Source organism: Cetorhinus maximus, chromosome 19 (genome assembly GCF_964194155.1).
Source record: "Cetorhinus maximus chromosome 19, sCetMax3.hap1.1, whole genome shotgun sequence".
Taxonomy (NCBI): Eukaryota; Metazoa; Chordata; class Chondrichthyes; order Lamniformes; family Cetorhinidae; genus Cetorhinus; species Cetorhinus maximus.
The window spans coordinates 91,198,529-91,218,383 of NC_135897.1; the positions used below are offsets into that span (position 1 = coordinate 91,198,529).

The following is a 19,855-nucleotide window of genomic DNA, read 5'->3' on the forward strand; positions in this document are numbered from 1 at the left end:
GAAAGCTCTGACAAAAAGTCATCGGCCTAAAATGTTAACACTGTTTCTCTCTCCACAGGTGTTGCCCGACCTGCTGAGTATTTGTAGCATTTTCTGTTTGGAATCAGTCTGGCTGAAGAAACATAATTGACTGTTAGCTTAAGTATTGGTACATACAAATTCAATTTTCATTTTCTGCAGGCAATATTTTGCCTTAGGCTGGACTGCAATTGCCTTGATTTAGAATCATAAAATAATACGGCCCAGAAGGTGGCAATTCAGCCTGTGCTGGCTCTTTAAAAGTGCTCATTAATTAGTCTCACTCCCCCCACCCCCCGCCCCCGCCACAAGCTTTTCCTATTCAAGTATTTATCCAATTCCGCTTTTGAAAGTTACTATTGAGTCTGCTTGTAGGCAGTGTATTATTGATTATAACAATTCGCTACAAACATCTCCCATCTCCCCTCTGGTTCTTTTGCCAATCATCACAAACCCCATGTCCTCTGGTTACTGACCCTCTTGCCAGTACAAACATATTCTCCCTATCTTCCTGTATTGAATCTCACCTTATTTTTTACTGCTACAGGGAGATCAATCCCAGCTACTTTAGCCTCTCCATATACCTGCAGTCCTTAATTCTTGGTACCATTCAAGTAAATCTCCTCTCTACCCTCTCCAAGGGCTTGACATCCTTTCTAAAACGCTTTGCACAGGATTGGACACAATACCTTCATGAAGTGTTCTATACTTCAGAAGGGGTCCTAGTCATTTTAAGATAAACAAGTGCATTAGAAAATGATTAGCTAATGATCAACAATAGTAATTGTAGAGTGTTTACTTCTGTTTTCCCCAAAAACAAGAGCTCTCAGAAGTTTGGGGAGCATTGCTTGAGCAGTTTAAGGGAGCTGGTTAATGCACCTCAGGCATTGATGCAGCATTCTGTAACGAAGATCCAAAATACTGCTGCAGGATCCTCCTAACCTCCCCTCATCAAGTTTCAAGATTACTCCCATGTGTTTGCCCCTCATTACCAAATGGTGGGAATCATCACTCATTCCACTGACAAGGTCCCAGCCACCGATTTCCTGGCGGCAAGGTTTTGGAGAAATCTCACCCTTGTCAATGCTCAAGATTAATGGTTGTGATTTCTTTCAGGCTCAAGAGCGCCAGCAGGTCTTGCACCTTTGTGGGTTCAGCACCCTCTGCAGAACATTTGGCAGGTGATAGCTCAGTCACTCAATCTAGCAAGCAACTCCATCCAAACTGCAGGAATTCTTCAAGAAGGTGGTAAAGTTAAATTCCAAAGTCATCCCAGCTCATGGAGACTGGGTCCCTGATGAAGTTTCAAACCGAACACTTTTAAAGGCAGCTGATGATCACGGAACTGATCAACTGGAATGAAAATTCTCTGGACGATATGGAGAACATTAACGGAAAAACACAAGATCCTGAGCTGTAAATGGCAAACAACACCAGTACTCTGGAACTAGACCAGCCAAGGACGAGTAAACATATGAACATAGGACAATGATGCGTAAGGGAGACCCAGTTGTCCATCCTGCATGACCCACAAAATTGCTATACCTTGTGCATCGCAATCTATACACTCCCCTCCCTACCCAAGGCTAGATGATCTCTTGAGAGAGGCAGATTCTCGGATTTTAAAAGTCCACCTCAATTTAGGCAGAAGAAACTTTCCTCTCAGGCACCTTTAAGTGATTAGAAGTGACTTAAAATGGAAAAAGCGGATTAAGTACATTTCCAGGATCTGGATCAACTTAGCTAGTGGATTGCACTGCAGGGATGACAAAAGATCACATTTAACGGCAGGATGGTTCAATGGATTGAAGGAATAAAAGCAAAAAGTGCCATCTCCACCAATCACAGTGACAGTGAACTCCGAGTGAACTCACCGGAGGTGAGAGTGACTGCCCTTGACATCAAGGCTGCATTTGACCGAGTGTGAGACCAAGGAGCCCTAGCAAAACTGGAGTCAATGGGAATCAGGGGGAAAACTCTCTGCTGGTCGGAGTCATACCGAGCACAAAGGAAGATGGTTGTGGTTGTTGGAGGTCAGTCATCTCAGCTCCAGGACATCACTGCAGGAGTTCCTCAGGGTAGTATCCTCAGCCCAACCATCTTTAGCTGCTTCAATGACCTTCCGTCCATCATAAGGTCAGAAGTAGGGATGTTCGCTGTTGATTGCACAATGTTGAGCACCATTCACAACTCCTCAGACACTGAAGCAGTCCATGTCCAAATGCAGCAAGACCTGGACAATACCCAGGCTTGGGCTGACAAGTGGCAAGTAACATTCACACCACACAAGAGTCAGGCAATGACCATCTCCAACAAGAGAGAATCCAACCATCGCCCCTTGATGTTCAATGGCATTACTATCACTGAATCCTCCGATATCAACATCCTGGGGGTTACCATTGACCAGAAACTGAACTGGACTAACCATATAAATACTGTGGGTACAAGAGAGGGTCAGAGGCTAGAAATCCTGCGCTCAGTATCTTGCCTCCTGACTCCCCAAAGCCTGTCCACCATCTAAATGGCACAGGTCAGGAGTGTGATAGAATACTCTCCATTTGCCTGGATGACTGCAGCTCCTACAAGACTCAAGAAGCTCGACACCATCCAGGACAAAGCAGCCCACTTGATTGACACCACATCCACAAACATTCACTCTCTCCACCACCGACGCACAGTAGCAGCAGTGTGTACCATCTACAAGATGCACTGCAGGAATTCACCAAGGTTCCTTCGACAGCACCTTCCAAACCCACGGCCACGATCGTCTAGAAGGACAAGAGCAGCTGACACATGGGAACACCACCACCTGGAGGTTCCCCTCCAAGTCACTCACCATCCTGACTTGGAAATATATCGCTGTTCCTTCACTGCCGCTGGGTCAAAATCTTGGAACTCCCTCCCTAACAGCACTTTGGTTGCACCTACACCACATGGACTGCTGCAGTTCAAGAAGGCAGCTCACCATCACCTCATCACCTTCTCAAGGGCAACCAGGGATGGGCAATAAATGCTGGCCCAGCCAGCGAGGCCCACATCCTGTGAATGAATTTTTTTTTAAATCACATCGACAGTCAACCCCAGCACGGTATCCTGTGTTAAATCACAGTTTCTTTTTTCTGCCTCTTCGCCAATTTATTCCAATCTGTCCTTGGGATAATGTGGCCTCCGACAGGACTCTCCCCAATTCCCAGAGAAGGCATCGAGCCTTCTTCTGGATGCTGTTTCTTCTGAATGTTTGTGAGGCTGCTTTTGAGGACATTAAGACACTAGCACACAGTATCAAACAAGAATCACCTATATAATCATCTTTCTTTTTTTAAGAAGGAACTCTTAACTATTAATATGAGTTGTACTGTCTGTTCCTGGTCTGGCTGAGTTCCGTCTTAAAACCATTTTTTCTTAAATTGGAAAATGGTGTCGTGTCTTCAGAGGGATGGTCTATTCTGAGAGCTATAATGGGACATCAGCCAAGAAAAGGCTAGCATGTGGGAAGGTGAATTCATAAAAATGTGAATAATCTGTCTTCATTTATTCCCAGGGTTAGCCCTGAAAGTAAACAGACAGCAAGATAAGCACAGCCGATCTCCAGTCCAGTATAGAAAGCTTGGGCATCAGCGTAAACTTCACATTCAACATTCCCCCTTCCTGGAAACCCATGAAAGTGAAGCAAAACCGGAATAAAGGGTGAGATGAAGGGATCAAGGGGTTTAACTGCTCCAGCCTAAATGTCCCATTTCACTCTTTTTTCATGGGATGTGGGCGCCGCTGGCTAGACCAGCATTTATTACTCATCCCAAATTGCCCTTGTTCAGAGGGCATTTAAGGGTCAACCACGTTGCTGTGGGTCTGGAGTCACATGTAGGCCAGACCAGGTAAGGACAGCAGATTTCCTTCCCTAAAGGACATTAGTGAACCAGATGGGTTTTTACAACAATTGACAATGGCTTCATGGTCATCATTAGAGTTTTAATTCCAGATTTTTACTGAATTCAAATTCCACCATCTGCTGTGGTGAGATTCGAACCCTGGGTCTCTGGATTACTGGTCCAGTGACAATACACTACCATGCCATTGCCTCCCCTAAAATTAGAAACCGATGCCAACTGATGCCAGATTGCCCATGTCCGCCTGACCCTGGGTGTTAGGCTGGGTTTTCATGAGAGCTTCAGGAGAAGGCTGTCTCGATTTCTCTGCTAGATAAACCAACAACTCAGTTCTTCAAGCTACGATGGCCTTGGGACTGGCTCCTGGATTGTGTGGAGTCAGCTGGTCTCACGGACAGCTACAGTGGAAAGGTGGATATGGCGAGAATCAGCATGTTTCTTGCTCCTGAGTGATGTCCAGGGAGAGCTGCTTGAGCGTAAACAAGAGAGGGGGCAGGGTCAACTGACCTTTGGTGACCATCCCTCCCTCCCTCTCTCCCTCCCTCTCTCCCTCTCTCTTCCTGTCCCACGTGGTACAGGAAGCTGGTTTCAGAATATTAGCAACAATTTTTAAAAAAGGAACACAACATATAGTATGTGCCTATTTATCTGAGCTGGACATCAAAGATCTCAAAATAGAACAGGGGAGTTCTCCACACTGCCCTGGATAGTTATCCCTCAACCAATATCATTTTAAAAAGAACAATTTGATCAGTTTGTGGGATCTTGCCATGCACAAATTGGCTTCCATATTTCCTACATTACAACAATGACCACTCTCCAGGAGTACTTCACTGGCTGAAAAGCACTTTTGGGCATCCAGAGGTGGTGAAATGGAAGCTCTTTTACTACATTTGGAATGTTATCAACCAAGTCTAAGCTTCACTGCAACATTCATAACTTACGCAGCGATTAACTGCCACTTCTGATCTAGGAGGGTGTACACTGTAGCATGAAGAGCCCTTGCATTCACAATTATACTGAACACTTACAGGCTGCTACAGCACTCAGCAGATGCTGGTCCACTGTATATTGTCACAGTTCGGATCCAGTGTGCACCTTTCTCTTTTACAGTCAGACACAGCTCACACTGGGGTTTAATGCAGCAATGTGGGATCAGTGGGCAATCTGCTTCGCGCATTCACTTCCTCGAGACCACTTCCCTCAATCCAGCGCCACCTTTGTGAATGTTCTTGCCCATGGGTCCACGGTGGTTCCCTACATTTCCTTCTCCAGATTCGACTAGTCCAATGCTCTCCTGGCCGGCCTCTCATCTTCCACCCTCTGTAGACTTGTGCTCGTCTGAAACTCCTCTGTCTGTATCCTGACACCACACATCCCCTGTGCCCACTGACCTACATTGGTTCCCAGTCTGGCAATGGCTCAATTTTAAAATTCTCATCCGATTTTCAAACGCTTCCATGGGCTTACCCCTCTTTCTCTCTGTAACCTCCTCCAAGGTCCCTATGTTCCTTTAACTCTGGCCTCTTGCCCAACCCAATTTCCTTCATCCCACCATTGGCCGCGCCTTTAGCTGTCTGGAATTCCCCTAAAAACCTCTTTGCCTCTCTACCTTTCCTCCTTTAAGACACTCCGTACAACCAGCCTCTTTGACTAAGCTTTAGGTCGCTTGACATAATATCGTCTTGTGTGGCTCAATGCAAATTTTTGTCTGATTACGCTCCTGTGAAGCACATTACATATGAACAAGGAGCCCAGGAGTAGGCCATTCAGCCCCTCGAGCCTGCTCCGCCATTTAATAAGATCATGGCTGATCTGGTAGTAACCTGAAATCTGCATCCCGCCTATCACCGTATAATAACCTATCACCCCCTTGCTTACCAAGAATTTATCCACCTCTGCCTTAAAAATAGACTCTGCTTCCAACGCCTTTTCAGGAAGAGAGTTCCAAAGACTCGCAGCCCTCTGAGTGAAAATGTTTTTGCCTCGTCTCTGTTTTAAACAGGCAACCCCTTATTTTTAAACAGTGACTCCGAGCTCTAGATCCTTCCATCCTCATCCGAAAATCAGAATTTTACACAATTAAAGTATTTAGGCTCAACAAAATATTCTTCAATGAAGCAGATTACAGTTACTTGTAGACGCAGTACATCTGTAGTGTAGATGGCAAGAGACCCATCACACTCGGATTCCTATAGTCACGCTGCTGATACTAACTCCCCCTTCTCAACAGCAGGACCCAAGTTAGATTTCCATTCTGTAGTCAGGCTAAAGAAGCTGCTTTTTGCCAGGTGAGAATGGGCAGTGGGCTAGCCCACTACCTGAATGTGGAAGTGGGAAATAGCATAAAGATTAGGCAGCATCTGCGGAGAAAAAAAAAGCAGTTAACGTTTCAGGGCGATGATACATGGTTCCATGTTGATGAAAGACCAAGAAATGGTCCTCAGCCTGAAACGTTATTTCTCTCTCTCTCTACATTTGCTGCCAGACCTGCTGGGTATTCCAAGTATTTTCTGTTTATATTCCAGGTTTCCAGCATCCAGTATTATGCATTGGTAACAGCAGAAAGGCGATATGAAAGCCAGGCTGTGGGCCAATACTTTCAGAAAGGAAACTGGATAAAATTCCAAATCAGCATAAAAGTTGCTGGGCGTGGGTTTTAAGGCAAGAAAGTGAGGGCGGGGGTTCAAATGGTGGAGGGGCTGAGATAGGTGCAGCTAAATGCACATCCTTCTGCAAAACTGGGTAAGAGGAGACAACGGTACAACATTGAATGGGACTTACATTTCTATCATGGCATTCACACACACACACACACACACACACACATGTACACATACAGAAATAAACACCAACTTGGCCCTTATGGCACAAAGTTTAAACTTCTGCACACCGACAATAAGACAACTTTGCAACTGAGGACTGACAAGTCAGCATCTGCAAGCAACTCTTGCCCAGCGCACTGGCAATCAGCATGTCCCCTCCCTAGCAATGGCCATCAGACATTCCTGGTGGCTGTACAAACACATCATGCAAGTTCTTCTATCCTCCAATTCTCATCCACCTCTCTCCACCACCCACCCCCACCCCCCAATTTACATGGATACAATAGCCACCATGAGCCATACAAATTAAACACACAAGCTGGATTCTAATATCCATAAAACGCACACGGCAACTGAATAATGCACAAGTTTCCGATGCCATGTTGGACATAGAAAAAGGCACAAGTGGGCCAGGTGAGACTCTGTAAAGCACACAATACAAACATAGGGGCAAGGTGATGGTCGCCATGCATTCCTGTCCACTGGGATTAAATCCTGATCTCACTGCAGCCCACATGAGAGCTGAGGCTAGAAGGCACTGTGCACGGCGGGGGCTGGACTGTGTGTGAGAGAGAGAGAGAGTGAGTGTGTGTGTGTGTGTGTGTGAGAGAGAGAGAGTGTGTGTGAGAGAGGGTGTGTGTGTGTATGTGTGTGTGAGAGAGTGTGTGTGTATATGAGTGTGTGAGAGAGAGAGATCTTTCCAGCCCGCAATGGTAGACACCTCCCTTTATGAATGCACACCTCCTGCATGTGCATGTACTACTGCCTGTGTTTACAGCGAACACTGTGCCACACTCTCACCCTCCCCTCTGTCACTCTCACACACACACACACTGATCATTAACTAGCTTGGGGGGGGGAAGGGGGGGGGGTCAATAGATACATTTTGCAGATTGTTCCCTATGAAACATTTTGCACATTGTTCCCTATAAAGTCTTCCAAAGTCTTGCCAGAGTTCAGGCTGGAAATTTACAATGGGAGGGAAATGTTTAACACGTGTGGAAGGGGCCCCGCTGCCAAGGAGCAGAGAGTAAGGGGTTAACACTAACCTGTTCTCTTCCTGACTGGTCTCTTTTTGCCGCTACAGAACCTGACTTTAGAGAAAACTCCGAGTCCGTGCCTCTCACACAGGGATTTCTTGGCTTTGCTGGGGCTGTTCCTGCGCTTGGTGGCTGACAGGCGGTCAGTGTTGTTCTCCCTCGCCTGCCGCTTCTGCCGGATGAGGGAGCTGGCAAGAGCCGCTGCCATGTCCCAGGCTGGGGAGCACCATTCACCAGGGGTGGGGTGGGGGGAAAAGGGGGGGGGGGAAAACACTGGGAAAAAAACTGAGTGAGGAGTCCCAAAAAAAAAACACCCCCCACACACACACCACAGAGAGAGAGAGAGAGAGAAATAAACCACCCCCCCCAGGAGAGATAAGCTCCCCCCTCAAACCCCAGAGGCTGCTCCAAAAAAACAAATAATAAAAATAACTGCAAACCCGCCCCCCCCTCTCTCTAACCCGAGGGGACAGGACAGGACAGGAACTCTCTCCCTCTCTCTCTCTTCCAAAAGTCCTAAGAGGCAAATGTCGCTGCTAATCCCAGTCCATTGATGGGAAGGGAAGGTCTGGGCTCTGCTGTCAGATACCCCTCCTCACTGAGCCCCCTGGCACCCCGAGGTTAAACCCTGGCTGGAGAGCAGGCTGGTCCATCAGGGGTGACAGTCACTTTCCTGCCAGTGCCTCTGTCCCTCTCTCTCTGGGGTAATGCACTGATCTCCGGGGCAGGATCTTGCTGGGAATCCCAACTTCTTGCACCATCGGGTTCCGTAGTATCGACACTTCCCGGCAGCTATGATCCCAAGATCGCCGTCTCCAAACAAAACAAAACAAACAAGGACCAGCGAAACGCAAATGCAAAAGCACAACTCAGTTTTCAACTTGACGGCCGGGTCCCGGCATCTGTCTCGAAGCGGCTCAACATGTTGGGGGTGTTCAATCCACAGACCGTCCCCTGGAGAGGAAAGGGTGCAGGACTCGGCCACTCTTGAGGCTCCCGACTGCTTCGGCTCCTGTCGCTTTTGCAGCTTTGCTGAGCTGCTACGCAATTGTACGTGAGTGAGATTCGGATGAAGCCTGTGGACCGAGGCAGGACAGAGAGGCAGAGAGAGGAACTGCGGCTTTATCAATAAATCTCACTCAGTGTTACAAAGATACACACACACAATAGAATCTTACTGCACACACAGACACACATACACAATATACAGTGTACAGGCACACGTACAAAATCATACTGCACACAGAGACATATACACACAATATACAGTGTACACTGACACACGTACAAAATCATACTGCACACACAGACACATACACACAATATACAGTGTACACTGACACAGGTACAAAATCATACTGCACACACAGACACATACACAATATACAGTGTACACTGACACACGTACAAAATCATACTGCACACAGACACACATACACACACAAAACAAAATCATACTGTACACAGACACATACACAATATACAGTGTACAGACACACGTACAAAATCATACTGCACACAGACACACATACACACACAAAACAAAATCATACTGCACACAGACACACACAAAACAAAATCATACTGCACACAGAGACACACATACACAATATACAGTGTACACTGACACACATACAAAATCATACTGCACACAGAGACACATACACAATATACAGTGTACACTGACACACATACAAAATCATACTGCACACAGACACACACACAAAACAGAATCATACCGTACACAGAGACACACAATATACGGAGTGTACAACAAAGACACAATATACACAGTGTACACAAAGACACAAAATATACGCAATGTACACAGACACACAACCTGTACAGAAACATATATACACACACAATATACCAACACACCATACACAGACACACTGTACACAGAGACACACAATGTACACAGACACACAATATAGTGTATAGGCACACATATACAGAAATATACACACACAATATACCTACACACCATACACAGACACTGTACACAGACACACATGATATACAGAGACAAACATGCACACAATACATGCACACAACACACACGCACACGAACTTCACTCAAAGGGTTGTGAATCTTTGCAACTCATCCCCCCAGAGGGCTGTGGATGCTCCATCATCAAGTATATTTGAGGCTGAGATAGATTTTTGGTGTCTCAGGAAATTAATCAGTGATAGGGACCACAACATGGTACAATTTAAGCTTGTTATGGTCAAAGAAATAGACAAGTTGCAAAAAAATGTTTTGGATTGGGGGAGAGCAGATTTTAGTAAAATAAGGCAGGATCTGGCCAAGGTAGACTGGGAACAGCTACTTGTGGGGAAATCTACAGAGGAGCAGTGAGGGGGCATTCAAGGAAATGGGGAGGGTACAGGCTCAACATGTTCCCTCTAGGGTGATAGGAAGGAGTAACAAGCCCAAAGAACCATGGATCACCAGAGATACTCAGGATACAATGAGAAGGAAAAGAGAGGCTTTTAACAGGCACAAGGGGAGCAAATCAGTGGAGGCATTAGTGGAGTACAGAAAGTGCAGGGTGAAGCTTAAGAAAGCATATGGAGAGCAAAGAGGGGACATGAGAAAGCTCTGGTTGGTAAAAGTAGGGAAAATCCCAAAATATTCTCTAAGTATATCAATGGGAAGAGGATAACCGGGGAAAGAGTAGGGCCCATTAGGGACCAAGGGGGCAATCTATGGGTGGGGCCAGAGGAAATCGCTAGAGTGTTGAACGAATACTTCACATCTGTCTTCACCCAAGAGAATGGGGATGAAGGTATGGAACTCGGGGAAAGAGACTGCGAGGTTCTTGAGTAAATTGATATAGGGAGTGACAAGGTATTGGAGGTGTTGGCAGGCTTAAAAGTGGACAAATCTCCAGGTCTGGATGATTTGTGTCCCAGACTGCTGAGGGAGGCAAGGGAGGAGATCGCAGGGGCTCTGACCCAAATTTTTAATTCCTCTCTGGCCACGGGGGGGATGGTCAAATGGGCAGATAAGTGGCAGATGGAATTTAACCCTGAAAAGTGTGAGGTGATACACTTTGGAAGGAGTAATTTGACAAGGAAGTATTCAATGAATGGCATGACACTAGGAAGTTCTGAGGAACAAAGGGACCTTAGCGTGTTTGTCCATAGATCTCTGAAGGTGGAGGGGCATGTTAGTGGGGTGGTGAAAAAGGCACATGGGACACTTGCCTTTATGAATCGAGGCATAGATTACAAAAGTAGGGAGGTCATGTTGGAGTTGCATAGAACCTTGGTGAGGCCACAGCTGCAGTTCTGGTCGCCACATTATAGGAAGGATGTGATTGCACTGGAGGGGGTGCAGAGGAGATTCACCAAGATGTTGCCTGGGATGAAACATTTAAGTTATGAAGAGGGGTTGGATAGACTTGGGTTGTTTTCATTGGAGCAGAGAAGACTGAGGGGTGACCTGATCGAGGTGTACAAGATTATGAGGGGCATGGACAGGGTGGATAGGGAGCAGCTGTTCCCCTTAGTTGAAGGGTCAGTCACGAGGGGACACAAGTTCAAGGTGAGGGGCAGGAGGTTTAGGGGGGATGCAAGGAAAAACTTTTCTACCCAGAGGGTGGTGACGGTCTGGAATGCGCTGCCTGGGAGGGTGGTGGAGGCGGGTTGCCTCACATCCTTTAAAAAGTACCTGGATGAGCACTTGGCACGTCATAACATTCAAGGCTATGGGCCAAGTGCTGGTAAATGGGATTAGGTAGGTAGGTAGGTCAGGTGTTTCTCACGTGTCGGTGCAGACTCGATGGGCCGAAGGGCCTCTTCTGCACTGTGATTCTGTGATTCTGTGATAGATATGGGAAGTTGGCAGGAAATTGGATGTGAGGCCGAAGATCAGCTGTGATTGTATTGACTGGAGGAGCAGGCTTGAGGTGCGGTGTGGTCTACTCCAATATCTTATGTACACAGAGGCACACACACACACACACCCACTTGGAGAGTGAGACACAGAAGGTGCTTCACAGAAGCAGGCTATTCAGCCCAACAGGTTGATGCCAGTGTTTACGCTCCACACAATACACTTATATAGGGACACATTTACCGAGTGTTATACTTAGAGAGGGAGACAGACAGACAGACATTGACAATAAGCTATGCACATATACATTGACAATAAGCTATGCACATATACTCAGGTATTTACAGTCAGAGAAACACATTCCTCAGACTTATCTAAACTGAGGCTCGCTGACATATGCTGTCTCAAACTGGGAGACAAAGGGGGCTAAATTTCAATCTGACCGGCTGAGCAGGAATCCAATGGGATCAGGAGAACACCAGGTTTACATCCCACCTAATATGACTTCCCAATCGCACTGGAAAATTAACCCAGCGAGAGTGGAAAACTCGCGTTTCGCTCAAACCCATCAGTTTGCCTCAGGCAGCTTAAGTTAAAATTGCTACAATAGATTTATACAATCACTCACCACTCACAGATTGTTGCTTACAAATCCATTAGTGCGAGAAAGTGACACCCACACAAATCCACTACGCAGATACATACAGAGATAATCCTACAGGTTTTTTTTTTTAAAAAGGAAATCATTCTTAGGATGTGGGCGTCGTTGGTCGGCGACTATTTATTGTCCATTCTGAGTTGGTTTTAATAGAATGAAGGGGTCTTGCCAGGCCTCTTCAGAGGGTAGCTAAGAGTCAACCGTGTTGCTGTGAGACTGGAGTCACATGGAGGCCCAAACCAGGTAAGGATGTGGGTTTCCTCCCCGAAAGGGCATGAGTGAACCAGTTGGGGGTTTGACCAACAGCCCAATAGTTCACAGTTACTTCTACTGACACCAGCTTTTTATCTTTAGCAATGAGAGAGGGACACACAGAAGCTTGCCCTCGGAACTTTCTTGAATGTATCCGGTCAGTCTCCTTCCCTAAAATTAGACACTTATTTTTGACTTAAGTCAAGCCGCAAGGCCACATTTTTATTGGTTAAACCCTCCAAGAATTGGTGGAAGATGTTTGAAAATATTATTAAATTCAGACCCCTCGGTTCCATGAGTTTTGAAGAAACCCTGAAGAAAGAGAGCGTGAACATCCAATGGCGCATGCTCAACCTTTAACCGGGATCATTTCTGCTACTTTACAACACGGGGGATCAGTAAGGAGGAAGCATTGAGAGCAAGTTTCCAAATTGCAGCTTCATTGAGCAAATCCCACCTCATCCCATTAACCCAAGTGGACAATGTCTACAGAGCCCTTTTCTGTAAACTGATTATTAGGGTACTGTCAAATTATGATGTCACATAGAAATATAACACAAAGTTAATCTTTACTCCCATCAACATTAGGAATAGACAGAAGCCATTCAGCCCCTTGAACTTATTCCACCATTCAATTCAATCTTGGTTGACTCTAGCTACCTGCCTTGGGTCCCTAATCCTCAATAGCCTTGACTAACAAAAATGCATCCATCTCAGCTTTGAAATTTTCAATTGACGCCCCCCAGCCTCAACAGCTTGTCGGGAAAGAGAGTTGCAGATTTCCACGACACCTGGTGTGAAGAAATGGTTCCTCATACTATCCCTGAACTGCCTGGCTCTAATTATAAAGTTGTGTCCAGTTATTCTGGACTCCTTCTCACCAGAAGAAATCCTCTCTCTCTACCCTATCAAATCCTTTAATAATCTTAAACACCTCAATTAGACTGCCCCTTAATCTTCTTCAATCAAGAAATACAAGCTCTTATGTCCTCAGAACATCCTAAAGTGCTCGAGTTATAATGAATGGGCTTTGAAGTACATTCACTGGAGTTATTCAGGGAAACCCCCACGATATCTACAAACAGCAGATAAAATGAAAGACGATTTAAGGTCTTGTCTAAGTGACCAATGTTGGACAGGACAGAAGACCAACTCTTCCAGTACTGCTCTGAATTGGTTGCATCCTCAAATGCTGCAGTGAAGCATGAATCTTTCCAACTCAGAAGTGGGAACATTACCAACTGAGCTAATCTGAGATTTAATAGATACTTTCAGTGCAAGCAGTTTACAGGTACAATCTAGAATTGTATCCAACAGTTGTCCTGATGTAGGAATAGGAGATGTAGGAGACCTTGACCTGATGTAGGAGACCCAATCTATGCCTTGACATAGGAGTGTTGGAAACTTCTTATTATAGTTAGATCTTGTGTGTGATCAACTTCCCGTGCACATCCCGGGGGCTACTGGCAAAATATAAATCAATGTTTCCATTAGCTTACATTCTCCAAATAGCAGATACAAACAGATCTGGGTTCTTCAATCTAGGATTAAGTCAAAAAAAATCTGAAAGAAATCTAACTGTGATAGCACAGTGACCGATGGGCTGAATTCCCAGAGCTAGCAAGCTATCATTTTGATCAGTTCGGTGTCAGAGGTTGGCAGAGCGAGAGGGAGAGACAGGAAGAAAAAATAAATATGTTTGTGAACTTGTCAGATCCAGGTGATTCAGCCTCTGGTGGTGGATTTTTAATGGTTTGCGTGAGATGAGTGTGTTCTGAGCCCTGGTCCCTGCAGAAGCATGAGACACAGTAACGTGAGAACAGAAATAGGCCATTCAACCCCTCAAGCCTGTTCTGCCTTTTAATGAACAAAATGCAGAGGGGTCCTGCAATGTGCAATATGCAGGAGTAGCAGACTGAGTGGATGAAATGCAGCTGTTTGATGTGATAATTAAAAGATTCTGAAACTGATGGTCAGACTACCCAAATCATGCCCATTCAGCTAACGAGCCCTGTAAAAGACATCCCAAGCACACGTCTAGACAATAACAATTTGGATGCAAATATCAGGAAACACATTATATCACTTTTGGCTGTGACTGTAATTGGGACACTTTAGCACTTTGCAGATGTCAGAAGGACAGCCAGAGGTTCTGGTCTAGACAGCTTCCCGAGGGTAGAAGCGAGCGCTGCAAATATTGACCAAAACAAACTACCGTTAAGACGTCTTGGCCCATCAATCTGTATTTTGTTTTAGTGTCTTGTATGTGTGCCCAAGAGGGACATGAGGTAACATGCAAACTAGATCTAGTGATTATTAGAGAGCCTAAGTTGGTAATGGACGCCATGTGAGAACACATCTGGGAAGCAATGACCTCAATATTATAATATTTCACTCAACCACTGGGACCAAAAGTACCAAAAGTTTAGTTAATTCTAGATTGTAAAATGGCAGAGAATTTTAGAACAGGTCAATTGGGCAATGCTGTTGAGTGGGAGGAAACTGATGCGGAATATATGGATAAACTAAACCACATAGAAGCCATATATGTCCCCAAAAATCAAAAGAAGGAACTTGGGAAGTGGAAGCTAAGATGGCTGACTAGACATGTACGAAGACAAATAGGCATACATAAAAATGTTTTTCTTCAAAATTAAAAGTGAATAATAACGAACAAAACAAAGACAAGTACCGTGAACAATTCAAGAGAAACTAAGCAAGCTCTTAAATCAGGTTTACTCACACCATATGGACTGCAGTGGGTCACCTACTCAACGACAATCAGGGATGGGCAATAAATGCTGGCCTTGCCCGCGAAGCCCACATCCCACGAATGAATAAAGAAAAAGGTAAAATGTTGGTGGATCATGGACAAGTGTGGGGGTAACTGGAAAAGCTTTTTGATCCGCCTGACAAGTCAGAGAGCCATCAACGACTGTATGGGACCTCTGGAAGATGCTCAAGGTCAAGCTAGACCAGGTACGGTAGTGACACTAAATAAGTGCTTTGCATCGTTCTTGAACCTTGAAGGTGAGGAACAATAGATAACATTAAGTGGCGCTGTTAACAATAAAAATGATCAGCTTTGGTCTCCTCACATTTGGTGTGGGATCTTGAGGCTTTGAAAAGAGTGCAGAATGGGCTACAAGATGTATTCCCAGTTTAAAACGCCTTACTTACCCAGAGAGCCTCAGAAATTTGGTGGTGATTTGATCAAGGTTTATATAACAATGGACTAGATTGTGTTTGTGTGGATTAATTATTTCAATCGGCCAGGTTTAGGAGCATATTAACAAATTACGACAGGGCAGAATTAGGTTGCATGTTGGGCTGTTCTATTTTTCCTAGCGAGTAACGGATCTGGGGAACAGACTGACGATTCTCACAGTGGACACTGATCCACTGAATTCCTTTGAGTGAGAGCTGGAGCTGTTTCTGGCTGGAATGCAGATTATTTCTTACAGAGAGTAAATATTCTGTTATGTAAATCTAGGCCAATGTGATCCCCTGACTAGTTTCAATCGCTTATGTGGGTCGGAGAGGAATTTCCCTGTTTCTTTTTCCCTAATTGCCTTTTGCAAGTGGCAGGTGGAGTGTGCATGTGTCGTGATGCACGCCTGTGTGGGACAGGCTGGATGAGCAGTCGTTGTATTCCCACCCCGTATTATTCCTACGCTGTGAAGAACTCAGAAGGGAATCAGATTGTTATCTGAAAAGGAAGAATGTGCAAGGTTTCAGAGGGAAGGCAGGAGAATGACACAAAGGGAATTGCTTAGTCAGAGAGCTGATGCAGACATGTTGGGCTGAATGGCCACTTTCTGCACTGAAACAATCGTGTGGTGTTCACGTGAGAGATGGCTGTGGTGGGGGAATGCAACACATTCCCAGTGATGCACCCAGTATCACAACAACACCGCCCAGGGTAGATGCAGTCCAGTGTCCAACCCATTATCCCTCCCAGACACCCGCCAGAATCAACAATCGAGGTGGAATCAGTCTGACTTTCTGTGTTTCACTCTCCTTCACAGTCCCTCTCCCTCTATCTGTCTGTATGTGTGTTTATCTATCTATCTATCTATCACAATCACTCCATGGGGGGAGGGGGCTCCTTCCCCACTGCCCAGCAGGTTTTTCACTCCAAGTATTTATCCAACTCCCTTCTGAAAGTTATTATTGAACCTACTTCCCCCACACTCCAGACCATAACCGCTTGCTGCACAACACATATTTTTCCACCGTGTAGCCTCTGGGAATTGCTCATTCAGAGCGCCGATGCAGACATGATGGGCTGAATGGTCTCTTTCTACACTGTTCTTACAATGGCCTTCGATCTGTGTCCTCTGGTTAGCAACTCTTCTGCCAATGGAAACATTTTCTCCTTATTTACTTCATTAAAATCCTTCATGATTTTCAACACCTCTATCAAATATCCCCTCGACTCTAACAATGGAGATGGTAATGTAGTAGTGTCACTGGACCAGTAATCCACAGCCCAGGCTAATGCTCAGGTTACATGGGTTCAAATCCCGCCACAGCAGCTGGTGGAATTTAAATTCAATCAATAAATCTGGAATATGAAGCCAATCTCAGTAATGGTGACCATGAGAACTATTATTGATCACCAGAAAAACCCATCTGGTTCATTATTGTCCCTTTAGGGAACGAATTTTTTTTTATTCTTTCATGGGATGTGGGCTTCGCTGGCTGTGCCAGCATTTATTGCCCATCCCTAATTGCCCTTGAGAAGATGGTGGTGAGCTGCCTTCTTGAACCACTGCAGTCCATGTGGTATAGGTACACCCACAGTGCAGTTAGGGAGCGAGTTCCAGGATTTTGATCCAGCGACAGTGAAGGAACAGTGATATATTTCCTAGTCAGGATGGTGAGTAACTTGGAGGGGAACTTCCAGGTGGTGGTGTTCCCATGTGTCTGCTGCCCTTGTCCTTGTAGGTGGTGGTGGTCTTGAGTTTGGAAGGTGCTGTCGAAGGAGCCTTGGTGAATTCCTGCAGTGCTTCTTGTAGATGTTACACACTGCTACTACTGTGCGTTGGCGGTGGAGGGAGTGAATGTTTGTGGATGTGGTGCCAATCAAATGGGCTGCTTTGTCCTGGACAGTGTCCAGCTTCTTGAGTGTTGTTGGAGCTACACTCATCCAGGCAAGTGGGGAGTATTCCATCACACTCCTGACTTGTGCCTTGTAGATGGTCGACAGGGTGTGGGGAGTCAGGAGGCGAGTTACTCGTCGCACAATTCCTAGCCTCTGACATGCTTTTCTAGCCACGTTATTTATATGGCTAGTCTGGTTCAGTTTACGGTCAATAGTAATCCCCAGGATGTTGATAGTGGGGGATTCAGTGATGGTAATGCCATTGAACATCAAGGGGTGATGGTTGGATTCTCTCTTGGAGATGGTCATTGACGGATGTGTCATTGTGTGGCGTGATTGTTAGTTGCCACTTGTCAGCCCAAGACTGGATATTGTCCAGGTCTTGCTGCATTTGGACATGGACTGCTTGAGTATCTGAGGAGTCACGAATGGTGCTGAACATTGTGCAATCATCAGCGAACATCCCCACTTCTGACCTTATGATGGAAGGAAGGTCATTGATGAAGCAACTGAAAATGGTTGGGCCTAGGACACTACCCTGAGGAACTCCTGCAGTGAGTTCCTGGAGCTCAGATGACTGACCTCCAACAACCACAACCATATTCCTTTGAGCCAGATATGACTCCAACCAGTGGAGAGTTTTCCCCTGATTCCCATTGACTCCAGTTTTGCTAGGGCTCCTTGATGCCACACTCAGTTAAATGGGTGCCTTGATATCAAGGGCAGTCACTCTCACCTCACCTCGTGAGTTCAGCTCTTTTGTCCTTGTTTGAACCAAGGCTGTAATGAAGTCAGGAGCTGAGTGGACCTGGCACAACCCAATCTGGACATCAGTGAGCAGGTTATTGCTAAGCAGGTGCCACTTGATAACACCATTGATGACCATTTCCATTACTTTACTGATGATTGAGAGTAGTCTGATGGGGCAGTAATTGGCCGGGTTGGATTTGTCCTGCTTTTTGTGTACAGGACATACCTGGGCAATTTTCCACATAGCTGGGTAGATGCCAGTGTTGTAGCTGTACTGGAACAGTTTGGCTAGGGGTGTGGCAAGTCCTGGAGCACAAGTCTTCAGTACTATTTCCGGAATCTGTTGTCCTTACCTGGTCTGGCCCACAGCAATCTGATCGACTCTTAACTGCCCTCTGAAATGACCTAGTTCACTCAGTTCAAGGGTGATTAGGAATGGGCAACAAAATGCTGGCCTTGCCAGTGACACCCACATCCCATGAAGGAATAAATTTAAAAAAGGATTCTGTTTACTGTTTTATAATGGGTTCCAGAATTGGATTCAGCCCAGTTAAGAGATTTGGCTTCATCAGTCTTTGGTAACTGTGATCTCATCAATACCCCTGGGTTGGGGGCAGGAGCAGTCAAAAAAAAAAATCAGCTTGAATTGTTGTCCCTGGTCAGTATTCAGTGACCGACCAATGGCCACACTTCTGGACAGCATACAGCAATCGGCCAATGGCTGCACTTCTGGACAGCATACAGCGATCGGCCAATGGCTGCACTTCTGGACAGCATACAGCGATCGGCCAATGGCTGCACTTCTGGACAGGGTTCTGTGATCAACCAATGGCCGCACTCCCTGGTTACTCTTCAGTGACTGCTGCTGCAATGCACACATGAAAGTCAAGCAAATCTGGATTAAAGCTCAGGCTCAAAAAAGCCAATAAATCTATTGGGTTACAGTGCAAGGAAACCAGAAGGAAACATTTAATTTGTATTCTTGCTACCTCCCCTTCCCAACTGGTGCCCTTGCTGCAGCTCTCCAATAATTAACATTCATCATTATAGCTCAGTCACCTTTTATGTGGGCGGTTTTGCATGCCAAACAGCTAAACTCGTTGAAATATTGAGATTGGGTACATTGTAGGAGTCTCCCAAATTGGCTGTTGTTCTTGATTTATTCCATCTGATTCAAGCTGTTAGAGGTGACAGCAGAACTTGGCTTCTCCGTTTAAAACTTCAAAAGGACAAAGTGCGTTTCCATCCATTCCCATCCCATGGAATCTGAACGGAACAAACCCTTCACTGTCGCCAGATAAAATTCTAATACAGCCAAGCATTAAAGGTCCAGCATGCTCAGCTACATAACAGTGGCTATACTGCCAAATGTGATTTGGGAGGTTTTTGAGATGTGATCAAGCAGTGTACGGACGCAAGTTCTTTCCGCCACCAATATACCTCAGCTTGGCCATGACAACAATGAAAGGACTCC

The 19,855-nt window shown here is 45.6% G+C and overlaps 1 protein-coding gene across 2 annotated transcripts in view; it reads right to left on the bottom strand.

Moving 5' to 3' along the window:
- Positions 1–19,855, bottom strand: part of fgf12a (fibroblast growth factor 12a) — a 230,875-nt gene that overhangs the window by 171,108 nt on the left and 39,912 nt on the right. The window contains exon 1 of one of the 2 annotated variants that reach the window (XM_078564375.1): positions 7,780–8,025. The exons of the other annotated variant lie outside the window; for it this stretch is intronic. Within the exon in view, the coding sequence (XP_078420501.1) occupies positions 7,780–7,978 (199 nt within the window). The 5' untranslated portion in view covers positions 7,979–8,025. Of the gene's footprint in view, positions 1–7,779; positions 8,026–19,855 lie in introns of those variants that run through there. 2 annotated transcript variants of the gene reach the window in all.